Source organism: Patagioenas fasciata, chromosome 6 (genome assembly GCF_037038585.1).
Source record: "Patagioenas fasciata isolate bPatFas1 chromosome 6, bPatFas1.hap1, whole genome shotgun sequence".
In the NCBI taxonomy this organism is placed as follows: domain Eukaryota; kingdom Metazoa; phylum Chordata; class Aves; order Columbiformes; family Columbidae; genus Patagioenas; species Patagioenas fasciata.
In genome coordinates this window covers 35,421,976-35,438,927 of record NC_092525.1, presented here as the reverse complement: position 1 = coordinate 35,438,927, position 16,952 = coordinate 35,421,976, and the positions used below count along the sequence as shown (strand labels likewise).

At 38.6% G+C, this 16,952-nt stretch overlaps 1 protein-coding gene and 1 long non-coding RNA gene across 19 annotated transcripts in view; one reads left to right on the top strand and one right to left on the bottom strand.

Moving 5' to 3' along the window:
* Window positions 1-16,952, top strand: part of ADGRL2 (adhesion G protein-coupled receptor L2) — a 386,421-nt gene that overhangs the window by 310,447 nt on the left and 59,022 nt on the right. For all 18 annotated transcript variants that reach the window (XM_071810503.1, XM_071810505.1, XM_065841983.2 and 15 more), the window contains one exon: window positions 6,680-6,893. In XM_071810503.1, coding sequence (XP_071666604.1) covers window positions 6,680-6,893 — 214 coding nt within the window. The remainder of the gene's footprint in view (window positions 1-6,679; window positions 6,894-16,952) is intronic.
* LOC139828235 (uncharacterized) lies at window positions 1,399-3,510 on the bottom strand. The gene is made up of 3 exons (XR_011739613.1): window positions 3,246-3,510; window positions 2,910-3,073; window positions 1,399-2,344 (listed from the first exon to the last, which is right to left on the bottom strand). It is a non-coding gene; the product is annotated as an uncharacterized lncRNA (long non-coding RNA).

The window sequence follows — 16,952 nt, the reverse complement described above, 5'->3', positions numbered from 1 at the left end:
GTGGCGATTCCTTCGAAATAGAGTTGAGACACGATGGGCTAATGTGGGTATGCGTGCGCGGCTGCTGTCTGGACTGTTCCTGTTCCGCATGATTGAAGGACTTGGGTCTGCAGGTCTGTCGATGTCGCGCTCTTGTCTCTCCTGCTATTGAAAACAAAACAAAAAAGCAACCCACAAACCTCAGCAAAAAACACAATCCAAAAGACCCCTTAATTCTACCTTGGAGAGACATATTCTCACCCTTCTGAATGAGGGGTAAGAGCTGTGTAGGAGAATTTAAATGAGATCCTTGCCAGCCATACACAGGAAGGATCGACGCTGTTACATTAAAAGGCTGAGATGCTGCTGCTCACTTCAGGTTTTGCTGAATCATTCAACAAGGTGCAGAAAGCAGGTAAGCCCTGACTTTTTTTTTGCTGAAGAGAGCCTCACAGGGATATTTTTGAGAATTGCATGGAGACTGGAAAACGTAAAAGGAAAATTGTAATAAGTTTCAGTGAACCTGGAAGGCAGGATCCGGCCTGGTGTGAGTCAGAGGGTGTAACTCAGGCTTCTCTCTTAAATTTCAGTAATTAGACATACCATGCTTTATGTTTATGTACACTGAATATTAAGTATATAATTACAGAAAATTACTTAAGAGTTGTAATTCTGCTGCTCACACTGAATCCTGAAAAACACTAACATTTGACAAAGATTTTTAAATTTTTTTTTAAGAGACAAAATCACAATCTAATAAAATGTGAAAAAAAATTAGAAGCCATCATTAGGTGCTTAATATTTCTGAAATCTTTTATAGACAGCAATTAATATATTTATTTTGTAAGAGACAGGCTTCCAGATTTTAGCCAAGTAATTAAAATATGAAACAGTGTGTCTGAGAAATTAAGTTCTTGAAACCAATGTTAAAAACTACCCGTCACCGCTACTTTATCCAATGAAATAGTTGTCTTGCTTCAGTGTGATTTACATGATCCCGTCTGTTCCTTAGAATGTCTTGCCTCTTTGTTAAAGTTCACATCACGAACACGCATTTATGTACCTTGTTTTGACTAATCTCATTTTTATGAATGAGTGAAAAAAATGAGGAAGGTATATATTTCTAGAAAACAGATTTCCTTCACTAAATAATCCCTTTTCTCTAGACGTCCCCTCCTTCCAGCATCTTAAATGAAAGTGATGAATATATACTTAAAATGGCAAAGAATACAGCAGTAAGAGAGTATTTTGGAACGGCTCGCTTCCTGATTTCCCCGGGTGAGCAGCGGGGCTGTGTGTGCCGGGCTGCGGCACGGGCTGCCAGGAGCCCTGAAAGTGGAGCTGAGCGCTCTGAACTCCAGACCTCTGTGCGGTATCACAAGCTCTCACTGTGCCAGCCTAATCTTTTAATAGACATGCTTGCCAGAATGACTTCTGTCCTTCAAAGATAGAATTAGAAAGCGCAGTTGTCATTTAAATTGCCTCTATCTTTGTAGTATTTGGTAGTGATCTGTTGACCAGGGTTGGATAATTTAAAAGCTGTTTAACAAAATAACATGCTTGTCTGTGTGAAATACGTACAGTGCTGAGAGACGAGGAGGAAAGTCTGCCTTGACAGAGTTTGCGGGATTCTTTAGAAACTGCAGGATGCTGAGGCTTTTCTGTGGAATTATAAAAGCTTTGCAGAGCTCATGTTGAGCATTTGCATGATTTTCAGATGGCGAAGTATGTTCAGCTGTCTCCGTGCACGCACTTACACGCTTCGCTGGGAGAGGATTCTCAGCACAGTTTTCGTCGGGCTTTGCGTTTGTTGAACATATATTATTGAAATGCTGCCCAAGATGCATCACTTCATCTTGTGTAGAACTTGAATCATCATGTTGCATGATTTGGTAAAATAAAAGAGATTGTGAAAGAGACAACTGTAAACATTCTGTTTGAAAAGATGTGCTCTTTTCAAAAGACCTTTCTGTTAGAGCCAAATAACACAAGAAGCAATATTTCCTTGCAGAGACATATATATTTATTTCTGCAAAGATTTGTTTTGGGTTCTCAGCTCTTCCAGTATCTGCATTCTTTGAAATAATTTTAAATTTCCATGTTGACTTTCTCTGTGCTTTAAGTTTTAATCAAAGGTTCCTTGCTTCTGATGTCGAGGAGTACTGACGTTAGCCTGTTTACATTCCAGGATTTTTCCTCTGTATGGGGTGAACATTCAAATGTGGTGGTGCCTTTTTGCTTTTATCTACCAAACTTCGCACACTCTCTTATTATTGACAGCTCAAAAAGCTGGTATGCTAGTGGGCAGGATGCTGTGAATTATTAACTTTTCTTTGCACTTTGACAAATTTAGGTTATCTCGTTTCTATGAAGGAAGCAAGACAGTAGAATGATAAATAAGGCATTGCAAACTTATATAAAACAATTTTTAGCCAAATCTGAATTAGACATATTTCTGAAACATGGTTCTGAGTGATATTTCTTTCATAGGACTTGTATTTTTTTTTTCATTTCATAAACTGAAGAGGAAAGATTTTAGTTTGTGATGTTTTGTTTACATTTTTTTCTCAGTGTGTTCTTCTACATGGATTGATGAATAAAGCATTAAAGAATCTATATTACCACTAAAAATCCCCTCTACCTCTTTTCTTAAAAATACGACTTCACAAAAGCAGTTTATTTTCTCTTTCGATAAAGAGCCTGCACTCAACTAATTTGTGAGGAGACAAAACATATGGGAAATCTATGTTTGCCAGGAAGCCTTTCTAGAATCAAAGTGGTCAGCAGGTCAGAAGTAACACTCTTTTTCTCATTAGATATCTTCTTCCGTTTTTGAAAAAGAAAAAAGCACACACATACACAACACTGCTTAATATATACAAAGACTGAATCAGAGACAGCATATGTTCCATTTGGTAGCAGGTGCTTACTTGAGTTAATGTTTAGGTTGTGCTGGAAGTCCCAGCCGGGGCACCAGGAAGGTCTTTGCAGTCGAGGAGCAGTTTGGTTTCTTGGGCGTCAGCAGCAGCAGAGTCATCCGTGGCACAGTTTGCCTTGAGGCAATTACCAGGAACTGGAGGAATGTTGATTTCAGCTGCAGGAGGACAGCCAAACAAAACAGGTTTATGCAAGGTACAGTCAGGCAAGCAACAGGTTGAACACAGGTTGGTTAGAAAACACAGCATTGAAAATATTCATGAGGAATTGCACTGGAGATACAAAGTTACCGGTGACAACAGTAATTATTGACAGAGCCACATACTTACGTCTAAAAAGCCCTGGAATGATGAAGAAGCATTCAGATGCCGGTCGTTCAAACTTCCATCCTGTGGCACTGCATCTGTTTATCGGGAATTATCTCCTGAATGTAAATGAATTTCAGTCCTAAGTCATTGCACCTGTTGCCAAGAGGTATTTATTGCAATCACTTGCCTAAAGCGCAGGGAGTTATTGCTTGACGTTTTATAGCTCCAAAAAAAGCTGTTGTTTCAAAATCATTTGTTCAGAGAGAAGAAAATGGAGCAAAACAGTTCATTTTACCCTAAGCACTGCTATTTGGCAGTATTCACATTTGCACAGCACAAAGCTGCAATATTGATTTTTCGCTCACAGGGCCTCCCACTAGTTCTTTCTTCGATTGTCAGGGTTGCAAGATGGATTGAATTACACTTTGCTTGTTGATACGCTTATTTTTTCTTTGTTGATAGGAAAAGATTACAAATAAAGCTTCAGCATAAAGATCACAGCAGCTTTGTTAGTGGACCTTATATTTATTTATTTTATTTAGTTAAAATTCTTTCTGCACCATAGAGATTCCTTAGAGCAGTCTCCTCACCTAACACATGCTGCATTGTTTTGCTTTATTGCTGCTGCTTTTGCCATGTAACCACGTACATTACAATCTCAGGTGCATCCTCTGTTGCCTGTGAAGTGATCTAACCTTGCTCTAGTATTTTTAATGTTTGTCCTAATACGGAACTTCTCATGGATGCCTGCAGGGGGAAAAATTGCAGGATGAAACACATTCATAGTACTTATAGCAGATGCCATAGATGATGAAATAAGATTTGCAGGCAGCTGATCTGTGTAACAAACTGCGGATGTCTTGTATTTGAATTCAAGGTATTTGCAGTAGAAGTGGAGCCTCTGCTGCAGGATCTGCAGGGAGGATTCAGTGCTCGTCACGGGTTGCTCCATGTGGATTTGTCAACCCCGGCCCTGTCAAAATCCACACATGTGATCTGCTGCTGCACAGACGCTGCATGTGTAGCCACCAACACCTCAGTAACCGTACGCTATGCACCCCCCGCTTGCCCTTCTGCAGAAATCCCCTTTGGACAGCCAGAGCTGCTGTTCCCCTCCCTGCTGAGTGAAACCCAAAAGCTTGGGCTGGTGCTGCTGGACTCCCCCCGGCAGGCTGTGCGGTGCCATGAGCCGGAGGAGGTCCTGCTGAGTGCAGGGGATGGAGGCACCACTACCGCTGGAGAGATGAGCTTGGTGTGGCCAGCGTTACATTTGACAGGAGCGATAGGATGTAGGAATGGCAGTTGCTAGCAGCATTATATTAGGTCCCACCACGGCTGTCGTGATGGTAATTAATCAAAGGCGCTTCTGTGTGCGTATGTGGTGGGAGCTTCGCGTGTACCCCTCTCTGTGCCCATTTCACGCCCTCAGTGAGCCGTGAGCATCTTCTGTCTTCGTTGTATTAATTTGCTGCATGGGAGGAACATGTGGGGTGTTAATGTGATGGATTCGTGTTTTAGCTCTTTCCAGCTTTCAGCTCATGATACTTCAGCAAGTCTCTAATAATAGCGTTTGCTATTGCACTTGATGTGTGCAGCCAAAGCGACGGCCAGGAGTGAATTTGAAATGGAACTGTGGTGCTTTCCGCAGCAATGTGGCCTCTTCCCATATTAACAAATACTGAAACGTACTGGCAGAGTAATGGTACCAGTTTCATGTAGGATACACATGTAGGATTCCACAAGAAGTAAAGGCAGAACCGGTTGCTGTGCTCTAGCCTTTCCCTTCCCCATGTCTCAGGGTGAATTCCTGCCCAGCCAGAGTTCTGTTCCTCTGAGACCTCAAGGAAGGCTGGAGTCCAACCAGCCCTTTGCGTTACTTTACTACAGAAGTTGGACAAAAGCGGGTGCTGGTGCAAAGGGGAAGGCAGGGGGTACCGGTGGAGGGGGGTGGATGGGGAGGTGGGCCCTGGCTGCCAGGGAGCCACATCAGGACACTGGTGTGATCATTATCAACTGGTCTTTTTTGCAGTCCTAACAGATAATCATCTTCATACAGTAGGAGTTTTAATCCACAGATCATTAATTCAGTAGAAAAAGTGACAGCCTCTGGTTCATGTGAAAATTTGCTATCAAGGGGTTATCTCAAGTTGTTCTTGATCTTTTTAGATCCTTGCTTCCTTGCCTCTTCTAACACATCACACTTTTTAAGAAAAGTTTCTTTGCCTTTAAAACACTGTAGAGCACCAACTTTCCTTACTTACTAGCTATTTCTCCTTACAGTCACAGCTTATCTCCAGCAGCCTGCACTGAAATATTAATGGCCTTGTGCTACTGTATTAGGATTACTTTTTTAAAAGTAGGAAATATCTGTAATTCTGCTGAAAATTTAGAAATTATTTACTATTCAATGAAACAGTTATTCAACCCTACCGCGTTACCCAACTTGTCTTCAAAAAGCCAGTAATGCACACATTTTGTAAGAAACTTAAGTATTCTGTTTAATAATAATCCACCAGTAGCTCTGTACAAGAAAGTGTAGTGTATGGATACATTTTTCTGATGCAATATATTTTTTGCATAAAGAAATGTCTGTAAAAAACTAAACATCTGGATGAGTATCTGAATCATTGTTTTGTTTCTCAAGTATTTCATGCTGCTTCATTAGAGAAGTTACCTATTTTTAAGAATTCTTTCATGCAGAAAAATACAAATTCAGTGAAACACATAGTTGTTGGAAGGGATGGAAAGATTTTATACAGTACACATCTGCATTTTGCAGTACTGATGATTTATATATTTATTCAAAGTCTTATCTGTCTGTGGTTTCATGTATGTAAAAGGCACAGTAAAGAGCATTGAAGTTCAACCAGGTAAAGTATCAGCATCTGGTGATCTAGTGCCATCAGATCTGGTGGTACAAACACGTCCATGCCGGGGACATAAAATAGCTAAGCAAAAGAAACCAGCTGACCCTGGAGAAAGAAAGATGCAAATTAAGAAGGACTAATGAAGTTGGAACTATGACTTTGGTTGTTGTGTTGTTGTTTGTTTTCTTAAAGTCATATTGCATTTGCCAATCCTGCCTGCTCTGCTGTTTCCCGCTTTCAGGCATGGCCTGTCCGACTGTGCCCAAAGAAGGGAGAAAGAGGCAGAGAGAAGAGAGGTGGTAAGGGGAACAGGCAGTTCAACCGTGCAGACAGGCACCTCTGTCTGCCCTGGCAAGGGTTAGAAGAAGTGAAAAGTTATTTCCTCCTTCCCCAGATGAGGGACACAGCAGCAGTGGTGTAGGGATGTGAGAGTTTCATGAAAGATGCTTCACTTACCAGGTCAAACTGTTCGAAGGAGCACTTTTCCTTTAGCACACTGATAACAATTCGTGCCTATGTGACAGAAAAATAATATTCTAATGCAATATGTCCTTTAAGTTCAATCCCATGTGTTTTCCTTTTTTTCAGGTTTCAGCCGAGCAGCACTACCTTTTGGTTTGGTTAGGAGGGAGCTCTCCTGCGAAGGCTACTCTATTGACCTGCGGTGTCCAGGAAGCGATGTTATCATGATAGAAAGTGCTAACTATGGACGGACAGATGACAAGATTTGTGATGCTGACCCTTTCCAGATGGAGAACACAGAATGCTTCCTTCCAGATGCCTACAAAATCATGACACAAAGGTAAAAATACATATATGATTTTGAGGACTGTAGAGGAAAAATGCCTGAATCGATACAGTAAGAGGTAGATACTGTAGGAAATGCTGAGTTGTAGTTGCCAGTTTGCTCTTGAGGTAGTAGTATTTCTATATAGTAATATTATAAGGAAATAAAAGCTACCAGTTGCAATTAGAGAGATTGTGGGGTTTTTTTGTTTTGTTTGTTTGTTTGTTTGTTTTTAAATTCCATGAGCAAAAGTTGAAAAGCAGGAAGATAACTGTAAGGAGAATGGAACAATTCACTGATCTGGAGATTCCCTGTTTCCTTGTGGTTTGGGTGGTCAAACAGCACTCAAAATGTGTCCAAATGGCTGCTGCATTTTTCAGTAACCTCTACGTTCCCTGGCAAACTTAAATCTTTTCTATGAATGCAGTAAATCGTTGCCATAGTTCCTACCTGTAAAATGCATCCAGTGGAAAAGGCCAGGATGATTAAATGCCAGGATGATTATATGTCATTATACATGTGTGTGCGGAAGCATAAATGCATACAAGCACAAGTTACATTATGTCTTAGTGACAGAGATTGTCATTTTGAGAAGACAATGAATCAGAAGAGCCAATAAAAGCATTTTTAGTACAAAAGGTGCATCAGAACTAAGATTCACAGAAATTCCTGTGTGACAGGCCACATACCAGCAGAAGTCACCTCATACTGACAGTTGTGGAAGTGTCAGCACAAATCCATCACTGACATTGTTACTAGCTTCAGCTACAAACTTGTGGAAAATCAGGATTGGTGGGATGTTTTTCTCCCAGTTGCATTTTTCCTAGGGTGAGGAATCTGAACAAAAAGGGGATGGAATAAGCTGGGAGCTTTCTGGTGCATGTACGTAGATGTGTCAAATGAAGCACGCAAGTTACCCTGCATGCGGTGCTGCATTTACTGTGTTCTCTTTGAACGTGGTAGCACTCAGTAACATACTCACATCTTAAAAATAATCTACTATTTTGATTTCCCAGTTCATTCAAGTTGTCATGAGTGTTACTCTTAAGACTTTTTTATAATTTTCATGTGAATGTTCTCTACTTTTGTACTCAAATGTTTGGGCTAGATCTCAGGTTTCGATTCCAAATGCTGGAGCTAAATTAAGGATATCAGGCCTTTTATTCTTGTTCTCTGTTCAACCTGTGACTTGTTCTGTGATCAGTAAGGGAAATGCTCCATTGCTACGCTAATAATAAGGTAATATAACTTCTTTAAATCCTGTTTGAATTATCTTTTTGTGGTTCTAGTTCGTTGTTGTTAATTAGATCAAGCCAGATTTCCACTGAGATTTGCAGCAGCAGTGTCATCATCCTCTAATCTGTCAGCTCCCTTTGAAACCACCTTCAATTGCTTTTGTAAATGTAGTGCCTCTCTGTAGACTTCCTTGTTGTGTAAAATGCATGTTGTGTTTTGATCAAAGTCCTCCTTATGTTCACTGCAAATATACAGATTAAGGTAGTCAGAGACAAATCTAGAGGCACAGTCTTGCTTAAAGTGACATCAAACTGTTACTGGAAAGCTGAAATTTCAATCTTCCCCTTTCAACTAATCAACTGTAAGTTTATGATAGCAGAGAGTATTTTTGGACTTCCCCAATCTTCCACCCTTGCCCTTTTTCAACAGATTAAAATGAAGTTGTGATCGCATGTATGACATTGGATCAGAATATCTATGCTCAGAGAGAGTTTTACAATTTTGTTCTTTTTTATTTGTCTGAACGAACAGTAAAGAGCATTTGACACTTTACTTTCTATTCTTGTCTGGCATTTACAGTAATTTAGAAGTTTGCTTTCAGAATTTTCTTTCCCGAATCCTGTCATTAAGTAGAAAAGCTGTCTCTTGCTTTGTTCACTCTTCTCTCAAAATTGCTCAATTTGTGCTATATTGCAAGCATAGAAGAATGTTAGAAATCTATTATGAAATATTAAAAGTTCTTATCTCATTTATTTATAACTGCATTGGTGATAATAATTTGTTGTTGTCTAAGGCAAACTGTTGTTTCGTACTCAGCACGTCCTTGATCTGATATCTAAAAAGTATCACATCAACTGTATTTTGATGACAGCAATTGCATAGAAAAATCTCACTTGCAGGACTACCAGATTAATTGGGTTCATTTTCTTTTTTTTCTTTTTTTCTTTTAAACTGAATAGGAAAAAAAATCTGTTAAAACATTAGATCACAAGGAAAACTTTTCTTCCATATCTTTAGAAATAAGCAGCAATAGTTTCTACATTGCTACTGAAAATCTTTAAGTGTTTACTTTTAAGGACTAACGACATGTTTTTATCACTTCAGCCAGCAGTGCTTTTACCACTGCATTTGACCACTCAGTGCAGTTAAATGTAGCTCCACGGCAATTATTAAATACTCATCATTCATTTGCAACATTACTCCACAGCTTCTGCACAGCAACTACATTTACTGTAGTTACAACGTGAAAAAACTGGCTTAATGAGATCAATACTGTGAAATCTGAAGATTGAAAAATAAGATGAGGTTTCCAGTTTAACAGATAGCCATGTAATCACATGCACTGCTCCCCTTCCAGAGAATTGGAAATTGCAGCACACAAACTTCGCCTGTGTCTACTGATGCATCAGCCCCTCGTTCTGAGAACAAGCTGCTACTTAATCTTTTCTCCCTCCCTTTTCTTTCTTTCCTGCAGTTCTCAAAAGATTTTTAACTTAATGCTTTCCTAGGAAGCCTGACTGGAACATTAATGACTTCATTGCTTTGCTTTTACCTTTGTAAAGTAGTTATTAAATTTTTAGTCCCTGATTGAAATTACTTCGCAATTATTCTAGAATAAAGTCTTTCAGATGTATTTAGATTCCATGTAAACTTCAGAGTGGCACGGTTGAAATTAAAAGCTTTGAAGAGAGAGACTAGACCTTTAGAAAATCCCTCTCGCCTCTTACGCTTCTTTGATAATTAACCTCAGCATTTCCGCATAGCCAAGTTTGAGAGATCCTACAACATGCTGAAGTTGAGTATAGAAATAACCTTATTTCTAGAATGTACAGTGAGGGGTAGCGTGAGTGAGTGGCAGAGAACCAATGTCTCAGGCAGTTAGATCTTAATCAGACTCCTTGGTGCTCCCGTCTTTTAGCAGGGACAAACCTCCTCTGTTTCCCCTTCGTTTGAAAAAGAAATAAAATGAACAGGGAAGCACAAGATGCAAGCAGCCTGAGGAAATTGCTCTAGTTGCTCAGTCGTAAAGTGTATTTGTGTGGCTGTAGCCAGAAACTGTCGGGAGACTTAGAAGTTGATAAGGCTAACTAGTAATCCTCGTTAGAGGCACAGCAGACTGGAACATTAACATGATAAAATTGCCTTATGACCTAGTCTTAAATCCACTTCCATTGTAGGGGGATTGCGGGTAGATTGCGCTGAGTTACACTCAAGCCGCTGGTGTGTTTTGGAGGACTTGCTGCATCCAGGACATGGGCATCCGACTTGAAAGCCCCACTCTGGAGGCTGCAGCTGCAGGGTTTTGTTAGGGTACTCAAAAGTAATTCCTAGATACCACACGGTGTTTGGAATTCTGTTTTATTAGCTTAAAATAATAACAAATATATTAAAGTATTTGTAAATACATACTTAAAATACGTTTCCAATGTAATTTTATAGTGGAAAAATAACCTGCTAAGAAGCAGTTTCGCATGCTGGGACAATTCTCTCCTGAATTAAAATTAGGCTTTTTTTTAGTAGGAATCGTTTTTCGTAGTCCTAAACTTTTTGTTCAGGAAAAGTTCCTGATTGATTGAAAGTTTAGATGCCGTGTCTGTCTTTTGTGACCCCATGACAGTACAATTAGATTAGATTTTTTGCCTGTGTGTTTAAATAAATACTTAGGTAGAGTGACAGATAATACTTTTGAATAATATAATTTTTAATCTTGAGAAGTCCAATATTAAAAAAAATCAGGTTCATTCCAATATGTGCACCTTATTTTTTGTGTAATTTGCAGTTAATCCTGTCGGTGTGGCTTGTATAAAATTAATGTTTTGTATTTAAAGAAAATGCAGCGTACTAACTCTGAATCTTTGGAATCATTTACTTAAGAAAAATTCAAGTATTTAGGGTTGACAGACAAATTAATGTTAACTTCAGAAAGAAAACATTGTCTCCTTCCTCATAAAGTCTAAAATACCTTGAAGTTTTAGGTAGGAACTTGTGATGTGTGTTCTGATACTGAATGTAGTTGTCATCATTGAAAAAAGGAAAAATTCAGGATGTTTAAAACCACAGATTTTACAGGCCAAGCAAACATCCATATTAAGAAATACAAGCCCGCAGCTGATGTATTCAGATGAATTTTTACCTGCAACATGAGGGAGGTTACATCAATCGTGCACTATGAAATGACCTCAGTTCTATTTTTACCCACAATTGATGCTATCATGATAGCTTTATATGCTCTTTACTAAATATATTGAGTCAGTATCATTTTGCTTTTAAAATATGCGTAAACAAAGCAAACCTCATTATAATATGTAAGCATAAATATATAAATGTATTAGCTATAACAGATGAACTTAGGGAATTTTACCTTTTAAAAATACCCTTCTCTTTTAAAACATAGCTGCAGCAAAGGGATTAAAAGGGAAATACATCCTCTTCAGCAGTGAGTGTTTTTTCTGTTGCACGTATCCTGGCGTATCTATAGCACATGCAACACATGTACCTTCAATTACCATGTCCATCACGACACCAGTGAAGAGTTCATGCTGGGGTTTTGGTTACCATGAACTTTTCTCACATGGTAATGCTCTTAACCTGTTACGTCCATCATCTCTCTGCAAGACAGCTGCGCTTATGGAGGGTCTTCCAAATGTAAGCGAGTGCCTCCTGCCCCACCGAGCGATCGAGGGAGAGCTGAAGGAAGCAGCGTATCCATTCCTTCTCCTGAGGCTTTAGTTTCTTCTTAATCCCTCCCAACAGGAGAGTGGGAGAACAGAGATGTTCATTCTTTTCTGCCTATTCACATGTCCAACAAATACGTCGTTTTTGAAAAATCCTATATATAAATGAGAGTGAGACGTTTTTGAAAGAAAACAAAACGAGTTCTCTGAAAAAGACACATCTCTCAAGCCCTCTGTCTTGTTCCTGCTTGGAAGGTCTGTAGAGGAAACCTTGTCATGCTGTATTAGCATCCTTTCAAGTGAAAACAAGTTTGGTCTGTTCCATAATGTGGGTAAATAGAGAAAAACTTCTGGACTCCAGGCTTGGATGGATAGTGGATAAATTTCCTACAACTGACTAATGTCACTTACCGGAGTGAAAAGGTCTAACCAAAAGCAAACCTCACCCAGGGTGTCTTTGCTGGTAGAAGGCAAAACCTGCTGTGGGATCACTGCAGAGCTGAATTCCAGCCTTTGCAAGAATTCCACAAAGCAGCATTTTGGTGCCTCAAAAATAGCTTCCTGGGACAGGGCTCACGGTTGATTCAGGGTTTAAACTACTACGCTTCCGATTTGCATTTCTTAGTGTGACTTAAAACAGTTTTCACGGGCAGGATTTAATCCTGTGCCACCCACAAACCCGAGCGGGTGGGAATGGCGCTTTCCTGCGGGGTCTGCGGGGCTCAGACAAGGGCTCTGCTGACCCCTGCTGCTGTCCCTGCTTTTCCTTCTGCAGCTGAAGATCGCCTCCCTTTGCTAAATGTGTTATGTAGTGAACAGTCTTAGAATGAGAGATATACCTTGCATTTTTCTACTTTCTGCTCATTGAGAGCTTGCGTATCGGTACTTTTTGTGTCAGAGGAATACCGACATGGAGGGTAGGGTGGCAGGGCTGAGGTGCGTTTTCGGAATTGGTGCACATTGGCGTTGCTGTGGTTCTGATGCTGGTCTCATGTACGAAATCCTTTTGCTTCGGCATGCCAGCAGTTTCTGTTTCAGCTTGCTGACAACTGCTTCACAAAACATTTACCACACAAGATTATCAACATTGGATATCTTTTTTTAAGCATCTTTTGAAAATGAAGGCTTCTACTCCTCTGAAACAGACGTAGATCTTAGTACAACAGTAACCCCTGTGAATATTTTGATGTAGCAGAAACTTAAAATGCTCTTTATTTTTAAACTAAGCTTTTCACAATACCGGGCCATGGCCAGATTGATTTTTGTTTTGTTGTGTCTTGTTTTCTATGTGTTAGTCACAAGACTTAGTTATGACTCAAATGTAAAGAAAAAAGCAAAAATACACGTAGCCTATTTTCCTGAGCTAGGCGTAATCATATAGCCTAGAATATTCATGAAGCATACCGTAGTTCTTGGCTTTATTACAGAAAAAAAGAGCAATACCCACGACTGAGAAGAACCTTGTCTGGCATTGTGCATTTTCACTATCATTAATTCTTAATATGAAAGTAGTAGGTCTGGTTACTCATTAAAAATAGGGGGTTTTATTAACAGGTTAGTTCCATCGTGGCATTACTTAGTAAATTAAATACAAAACCTCATATTACGAGGTTCTGAGCAGTTGGGGAAGGTGAAATAGCTGTCAGTGGTACTCGATGATCTTTTTGCAGTGTGTTCTGGTGTTTTCTGCAGAAGAAATTACACATGTGCGAGCACATAACGCGCGTTGCTGTAGTCATGGCTTTGGACAAGCTACAAAGAAAACAACAAAAGGATCGTTGATGCCGACTAATGACATTTAAAATTTAGATTTCGTTTACTTCAAAAAAAGATTAGATTCATTATTTTACCAGGGCGTAGCTAGTTATTTTATTTAGTGTTTTCATATCTTATATTTAAGTTGTTTACTTTCCTTTATTATTGGCAAAAACACCATCAAATCCTACTTAAGTTAGTGTATATCTTACCTGGCAGAGTAGCATATACATATTCATCAGCCTTTCCTTGCTGTTCATGGGTGAAAATAAATCTAAATAAGTATACATATGTATGCATAAATTTTTAAGTATTATACACTGTTTCTTGTATATTTGAGCATCAGATAAAATACATGCTTTAGCCTCTGATTTTCCTTGTTTTATTTTTTTTTCTGATTCCTGAAATAGGCTCTACTAGGTGTGCATACTGTTTATCCTAAAGTTAATAATTTACTATATGTTTTGGATATGTGATTATCTCTTCATCATTTACTAATGGTTTTGGGAACTCAACTGAGACAACATTGCTTAACCTTCAGTACCGTTCAGCTGGATTTTGTGTTCTCTTGGACAAGTTTGTATGAATTTTTTATATTTTCAAATTTCTAGTCTAGCCAAGATAAGTTCCTAGTCCAGTTGTACTTAGAACTTTATTATTAATAAATTCTGATTTACTTACATATTACTGTGCCCAATTTAGTTCGTATAGAATAATACTGTAATAATTGAAGCCTATTAATTCCTCCCACCCCAATATATCCTCTATAATACTTAGCCAAAACAGCTACATTATCTGATAAATTGATTTAGGGCTTTATACATGTGTTCATATAGCCGTTTATCTCAACCCTTGCTGAGGAGACCTTTATTACGCTGTGATGACTGCTGAATATGAAATGTAACCAAGATTATTTTTTTATTCAAATATAATTTAAATATTCATCAAAGAGGAGTTATGCTTGAAACTGACAGAGACTATTAACATCAAAAAATATAATTAACTGCACTGGGTATCATGAAGCAGAGTTAGCCAAATAGCCGAGAGGTCTAATTGCTCTAGAGTCTGAGAAGCAATAGTTTTATTTTATACTGTTGCTGTGGAATTAATAGTGATGTGGTTTCCTGTGTGAGGCAATTAAAAGCTGCCTGTTAAGGTTCATTGCACTATAGGAAATCTGTTGAATATCACTTAGTAAACAGAACTGACATGGAAAAGGTACATGAAGATAGGCAGAGCAGGGTATAGATCGTAAATTAGGACAGATTAATATGAATTAAAGATGTGTAAGTAAATTATGAGTACTTTTTAGTGTTACGAAGTCAGCAGCAGCGATGAAAGTGAAAAGTTTTCATTAGTAACACAAAGGAAATAGAATTTAAACATTATTCCAGTGAAGCTGTTTAATTGAGAGGAAAGGAATAGAAGAGTAACGCGGGTTTAAAAATTAAAAAGTAGCTGAAGAGTAGTATAGAAATGAGCAGATCTCATATTCTGGAAATTTCCTCCTGTTACAGTATAATCTCCTACTTAGAATAAAAAGAGCCTTCTAACCTTTGTGTCTCAATTAAGCTTTCTAGTTGAATTCAACAAGAGAAAACTTCTTTATTGAATCCCATAGACTCTGCCTGTGCCCAGGCTATACCTTCTAAAAAGATATTCGTGCCATTTTGACATTAATGAGGTTACTGAAATGGAAAAGTTTTAAGGATCAAAGGTACAAGCAGTAGCAGTATTTTACACCATTTGTTTTATCCTCTGTAATAATACAATGGCAATCTAATTGCTTAATAAGTGGGCCATAATTACTGAAAGACATAGTTAATTCCCCTCTTTGCATTTCCCTTATTTGCATTTTATTTTCTACATATTGCAGAACAATAATTAGCAAAATTCTGTGGCCACAAGTGAAAGAGGTCTTTTTTTTTTTGCTTTCGTATAATAACTCTGAGTGAAAGGCGTTTGTGTGTGTGTGTTCTTTAATTTAGTAGGATAGTCAACTTTATGTTTTTAAGAAGCAATGTTAAAAAACAATGTCATACTGGTAAAATAAAATCAAACAAAGAATTCAGCTAGAATTCCTTTTTTTCTGTAAAGATGGGCTGCCTGTTTCATACATTATTTAGTGTGCTTACCCTGTTTATCTCAGTGACATAAGAGTGCGTGCCGCTTTCTCAGAAGAGCGCTGTCTTTGCCGCTTCACAGCACAGTGCCTTGTACTCCCAGGCTTGCACATGGTGTTAGCAGATATTTAAAGCACTTCAGCCCAACATTTTATAGGTCACGATGAGCTGAGCCTATAAAACAAGTTACTGCAATGAAGTTAATGCAGTCTTAAGAGTGTTACATAGACTGAATACTCAGTATTCTGTATATTTTTAGCTTGCTGTAGATGCATCAATGGGGAGGAAGGGTTCTTGTCACGTAGAATTTTTCCATGTCAAAGCTGCTTTATAATATGTTTGCAATGCAGAATCTTTACTACAAATTTACTATTGAGAGCCATGTTTTTTTCAGGTTTTCACTGAAATATGGTAGCTATCGGAACCTTGGAATTTCAGTTTCTTCTAGCACACCTACACACGCAAAGCAGGTCCTGTAACGTAATTAAAAGAAAAGAGGTAGCAGAATCATTTCATTGAGCAAGCTGCTCTGACCAAAGCCATGCAGTTCAAGCACCTTAGAGGAAGAAGTCTTACTAACTCTTAGCAACAGGGAGCTGTATAATGTTTCATCTGGCAAGACACATATTCTGTCGTGGTATGTGCAAAGTTGTCTATATTGCTTTCTTGGTAGCAGTCTGTGATCCTCAACGTTACTGTTCATTGCTTCTCGGATATCATGCTTATTGTGATATATAGAGATATGATGGAGCAATTTTGAAATGTATTTAATACACACATTTTGCCAACACTGTAAAAATGTTGTTTCGCCATAACTCAGATTTTGTGCTCCTTTTCTGCTGTTTGATACATTAATTTAGGCTGAGTTGTAAGCGTAACAACGACCTGATGGTTCTGAACCCATAACCTCTCCCTGAATTTCTTATCACCATTGAACTCAACTACTATTGGTCTCATGAAGATGTCAGTGTTTTCTCATTTAGGATGTAGCAGCACTGATATTGCGTTCCGTCTATTATTCTAGTGCCAGCATCACTGGTGGCTATGAAAAATGTCATTTACTTTGTATATTTAGTTTTCTTAGATAATTTTGCTGCCTTTGTGACAGAGATACAGCAAAAGAACACCTCCTGGAATTGCATTTAAAACAGGAGCACTTATGGATAATGTGCTGTAGACAGAACACATATGAGTTAGTGCTCAGTTATCATGAATGCCATCAGCAATGCCTTGTTACTTTCTTATCAGCCACTTCCTGCTGTCAGCCCAGTGCTTATTTCAGTAGA